Here is a 5,236-nt window from a genome sequence, read left to right as displayed (position 1 = left end):
TGTCTGCCCAGCTCCCAAACACAGAGCAGCTGTCTGTGCTCCACTCTGCCGTGAGCCCACTCGCTCTGTCCTCGGCCACCCCAGGCAGACCCGGGGTTACCAAACCCTCCAGGAAAAATGTTCCTTAGCTATACCATCACCACAGCCAGGCAACACGACTCATCCGTACCCCAAAGGGTCTTTCTCTCACATAAGGTTTTGGTGCTACTGGGTGGCTGAGTGTCGGGAGCCGGGATACGTTGTTGGCAGTGAGTTACCAAGATTCAACAACTGCTTTATAGCAAGAAGAACTTGTTTCGGTTGCGCGCAGCCTCCTAGAAATCGCTCTCTATGTCTTCCTTCTCCCGAGCAGAGATCAAGAGAGCAGCTGCAGTAGAGACATTTATGAGAGGTCACGTTGGAGACTGGTGACACATTTCATGTTCCCAAAGTGCAGGGATGTGGGCACGGCTACCATTGGAAAATGCTGGAGCAACAGAAATGCGGTTGGAGAGGACTGCCCCTTAATGTCTGGGGAGTAGGCTCAGCTCCCTGAGCAAGTCTAGCAGGGATGAGCAAGGCACACCAGACAGACTTGGGATGCGGTGGGGGTGGGGAGTCGGGGGTAGGGGTGTCGACGGATGATGCCGAAGCAGAACAACTAAAGAAGACCCTGGCAGGCCCCATGCTGAGGCATCTCGCCAGTGCCCCAGTGAGAGGTGTTTGCTAGTAAACACCAGAACAGCACTCCTGTGATCGTCAAATTTTATTTTTTGGCTCTACACAGATTGGTGCTTAGAGGTAAGTATTATCAACCCTCCAATCCACAGTGTGGGTTTAGGTCCAACTGTTCCTTTTGCTGTCTCTCTAAATAACCCTTTTGGGCGGCACTGAGAAACCCCTGAACCAGGTGGACTCCAAATAAAAAATGCATTCAAGTGTCTGATTCCCAGGAGTTCCCAGGTGAGCAACTTCAGGGAGAGGGTCTGATTTTCAGATAGATGGCTGTTCCTGCAGGGCAGGGGTGGGGCTTGGGGCCAGAGGGCAGGAGGTATGCTGTGTGATCATGTGTACATGTTGCCCTTTCCCTCCTTTCCGCATGGCTGGTTATCCTGTTGTCCCTCAAACAGATTTGACACAGGTTGGTTGCTAGTGTGAGGGCATGGTGGGTGTGTGGGCTGAGAAGGGAAGATGAGGATCAGCACATGTGATGCTTTCGGGAGGTGCTGAAGTTTTGCTCATCTGAACAGGGAATCTTAGTTTGTCTCTTTGGCAAAAGATCTTTGATACAAAGGCTGGGTTCCAGCTATGCCCCAGCAGAGTCAACTCGTGTGGCTGAATTCTCAGTCCTTACTGTTATGCGCAGTCTTAGTCCCTTTGGGCTGATATAACTGAATACCATAGACTAAGTGACTTAGAAACAAGAGAGATTTATTTCCCACAGTTCTGGAGGCTGGGAAGTCCAAGCTCAAGGCATCAGTAGAACCTGTGTCTGGTGAGAGCCAACTTCCTGGTACATAGATGGTGGAAGGGGCAAGGGAGCTCTGTGGGGTCTCTCTTATAAGGACACTAATCCCATTCATGAGGGCTCCACCCTCATGACCTAATAACCTCCCAAAGCCCCCACCTCCAACTACTTTGACTTGAGGGTCAGAATTCAACCTATGAGTTTTGGGGGGGACACAGTCAGTCTATGGCGTGTACTCTTTAGAAAGAGTACATTCTGGCTAAGTTTAGGAGCCTGCCACCAAAGTCTATTTCTTTCTCTTCTGTGTGTTCTGTTTTCCTCCTTATTGCACGATCTTTCTGATAAGCTAGCAGAAAGCTAGAATATTACGTAGTCAGTGCTCCCAGCTCCTCTCCCACCCAGAGTGACATTCTTATCTAGTCCCTGAGTAAATGAATGCTGAGTCTTCTCCATGCCACGAACATGCCCCCACCCAGCCCCCATTCTTTCCATCTTCTTGCTGAGTGGTCCTGGCTCTGTGCTTCCTCTTGGCCCATTTCACTTCCTGAAACACCACTGAAGAGCATTGCTTATCTTGATGGAGCTTAAGTAGCCCTCCAGGGGCAGGGGAACCAAGAGCAGCAGCACTTTCACTTTCAGCCCACATAGAACTGTCCTCCAGGCTTCTGGGAGCTCAGGAGTGTACGGCCTGGCCTGTGTTGGGGCTGAAAGTGATGGCCCTGTGATGGACTGTCTCTAAGCAGAGGGGGAGAGGGGGTTCCAACAGAGAAGAGAAGGAATGGGCGAGTTGTGAGTTCTGGATTGTGGCTGCTGCACCTGGACCTCTGGCAAGATGTCTGGCAAGAGCTAAGGCTGACTGGTCCACACGGATCTTGTTGGCACACATGTCACCTGGGAGGCTCCACCTGGAAAGCGAGATGCCTGTCAACAGCACTGCCGTGTCCTTGGCCAACGCTACCTACATCACTGTGGAGATTCTCATTGGGCTCTGTGCCATAGTGGGCAACGTGCTGGTCATCTGGGTGGTCAAACTGAACCCCAGCCTGCAGAACACCACCTTCTATTTCATTGTCTCCCTAGCTCTGGCTGACATTGCTGTCGGGGTGCTGGTCATGCCTTTGGCCATTGTCATCAGCCTGGGTGTCACAGTCCACTTTTATAGCTGCCTTCTCATGACCTGCCTGCTGCTGATCTTCACCCATGCCTCCATCATGTCCTTGCTAGCCATTGCCGTGGACCGATACCTGCGGGTCAAGCTCACGGTCAGGTAACTTGCTTGGAGAGGTGTGGTGTGGGGCAGTGATAGAGGTGCCTGGGAAATGGGGCTACAACCTCCAGATCTCAGACTTTTTGAGTGGAAACAAATCCAAATTGGCCTCTGAGCTTGAAAGAGGTTCTTTTCACCATTTGGTATGCGAAGGGTTTAACAACGATGAGCAGAGACTTGGGAACGAGAAACAGAGGAACACTCCAATCCCTCCCCACTGACTACAGGAGTAGTCAGTACTCAATACCCCGGGGGGCTAAAGATGATAAAAACTCGATGCATCTTTAATTAGTGAAAAATGCTCTTGACTTTTAGAAATGATAGAAACATACTAGATGATAAGATAAGCAGAGAGAAAAGGAGATAAATTGATGTTTCTCTTCTTTGCAAATGTAGGCTATTTTAAAGTTATTTTAATTTTGCTTCCTCTTCCATGTTGAGAAGGGGACCACAAAAGTTCTCCACTACAGAAAGTAGTAACAACTTTTCAGGTGACCATGTGAACAGAACAGATTGCCAAATGAAGAAATCTAATTCCCCAGGAGTCCTGAATTACATTGGTATCTTGTTGCTCCTCTCTTCTCTTGGGGAAAGAGCATGGTGAGGGAGCTACAGACAACTTTTGATACAAACGTGCCTGGGTTCAAATCCCAGATCCTGAGGCCTGATCTTGGGCAAGTTATTTAGCTTTCTGCATCTCAGTTCCTCATCATAGTGTTAAGATGCTCTGGACTCAGATTCACCTCCATTCCATTTTAGCTCCAACACTTTTAGCTTCTACAAGTTGCTTAACTTGTCTGTTTCATTTTTTTCACCTATAAAATGGGGATGATAATTGCACCTTCCCCATGAGATCAAATGAGTTAATACACGTAAAGCTCTTAGAAAAATGCCCAGCACACAGTCTGTGCTCAGTAAATGGTAGCTGTAACTACTATGATTTTCACCATTACCATCAATGAAATGGAGATTGTCATAAAAATATCTCCAGTTTATCATGAGATTTTATTGAGAGAAAGTCTACTGAGTACATAGCCAGTACTTAACAAAATCTGCTTCCTTCTTATAGCCTGTGTAGAATGTTGTCAGGAAGAATGGTTTAAGGAGAAATGGTGACTTTTGATTGGATGAGTCTTTTAAGGTCCTGGAAGCACCTCAACATGACTTTTGCAACTCCATGAGAGTGGAGTCTAACTCAAACCCCAAGTGTGGTGCAAATAGAGAAGCAGGGGCAGACACAGGTAGGGAGTAAGTGTGGGACAGGCAGAGTCTAATTTATGGACAGCAGCACAACAGCCAAAAAACAAAACAAACAAATAAAAATACCAGTGCAGAGCACAGCAGGCAAACATGCTTTGAGCAGATTATTTCTCCCCAGGTAAGGCGATCCCAGGAGACTTTGATCGATAACTCTTACCTCCCAGGGACTGAAGAATTCTTGGGCTGGAAATGGAACTGTGAATGGGGTACGCAAGCCCCTGACTCTAGGCAACGTACTCCTGCTGCTTTGGAGGTTGTACTTCTTTAGAAAAGTTCCCAGAGAACTTTGCTGGATTTTTCTCTAATCATTGTCTGCTAATCTTGTCTGCATATCCAGTAGAGTTTAGCTGAAATCACCATAGAATACCAATACCCTCCAGCTCCATCTCCTCCCACCCATTAGCAATTCCTGCTGTGAACTCACCGACTCTCTTCCATTCCAACAGATACAAGAGGGTCACCACTCAAAGAAGAATATGGTTGGCTCTGGGCCTTTGCTGGCTGGTGTCATTCCTGGTGGGAGTGACTCCCATGTTTGGCTGGAACATGAAACTGAACTCAGAGTACCACAAAAATCTCACCTTGCTTTCCTGCCAATTCCATTCCGTCATGAGGATGGACTACATGGTCTACTTCAGCTTCTTCACTTGGATTTTCATTCCCCTGGTGGTCATGTGTGCCATCTACCTTGACATCTTCTGTGTCATCCGGAACAAACTCAATCAGAACTTTTCTAATTCCAAAGAGACAGGTGCATTTTACGGACGGGAGTTCAAGACAGCCAAGTCTCTCTTTCTGGTTCTTTTCTTGTTTGCTTTGTCCTGGCTGCCTTTATCCGTCATTAATTGTATCACCTACTTTAATGGTGAAGTACCAAAAGTTGTGCTGTACTTGGGCATTCTGCTGTCCCATGCTAACTCCATGATGAACCCTATCGTCTATGCTTATAAAATAAAGAAGTTCAAGGAAACTTATCTCTTGATCCTCAAAGCCTGTGTGATCTGCCAGCCCTCTAATTCCTTGGACTCAAACACTGAGCAGACTTCTGAGTAGCTATCCATGAAAGATGACTCTCCGTCCCATTGACCTTCAGATTCAGCATGGACAAGCACTTGAGGGCCTATCCACCTGGGCCGTGGGCTCTCACGTGTTTGATTCCTTCCAGTGATGTGGGAAGCATTTGGCTAGCTGTCTCCAATTTTATGTTCCCTACTACCCTCTTTCTCTAATTCAATTTTTTTCTTGTCCTTCTTTTCTAATTC

General features: G+C 47.4%; 1 protein-coding gene across 1 annotated transcript; it reads left to right on the top strand.

The window, feature by feature from the left end:
• Positions 1–2,032: 2,032 nt before the first annotated feature.
• On the top strand, positions 2,033–5,027 carry ADORA3 (adenosine A3 receptor). Its single transcript, XM_028486631.2, has 2 exons — positions 2,033–2,714; positions 4,421–5,027. The coding sequence occupies exons 1-2, from the start codon at positions 2,332–2,334 to the stop codon at positions 5,025–5,027; spliced, it is 990 nt and encodes a 329-aa protein (XP_028342432.1). The 5' UTR covers positions 2,033–2,331.
• The last annotated feature ends 209 nt before the right edge of the window (positions 5,028–5,236 follow it).

The sequence above is a fragment of the Physeter macrocephalus genome, unplaced genomic scaffold (assembly GCF_002837175.3).
Source record: "Physeter macrocephalus isolate SW-GA unplaced genomic scaffold, ASM283717v5 random_1750, whole genome shotgun sequence".
NCBI lineage: Eukaryota > Metazoa > Chordata > Mammalia > Artiodactyla > Physeteridae > Physeter > Physeter macrocephalus.
The sequence above is the reverse complement of the archived record's forward strand: the minus strand, read 5'-3'. Positions and strand labels throughout refer to the sequence as shown.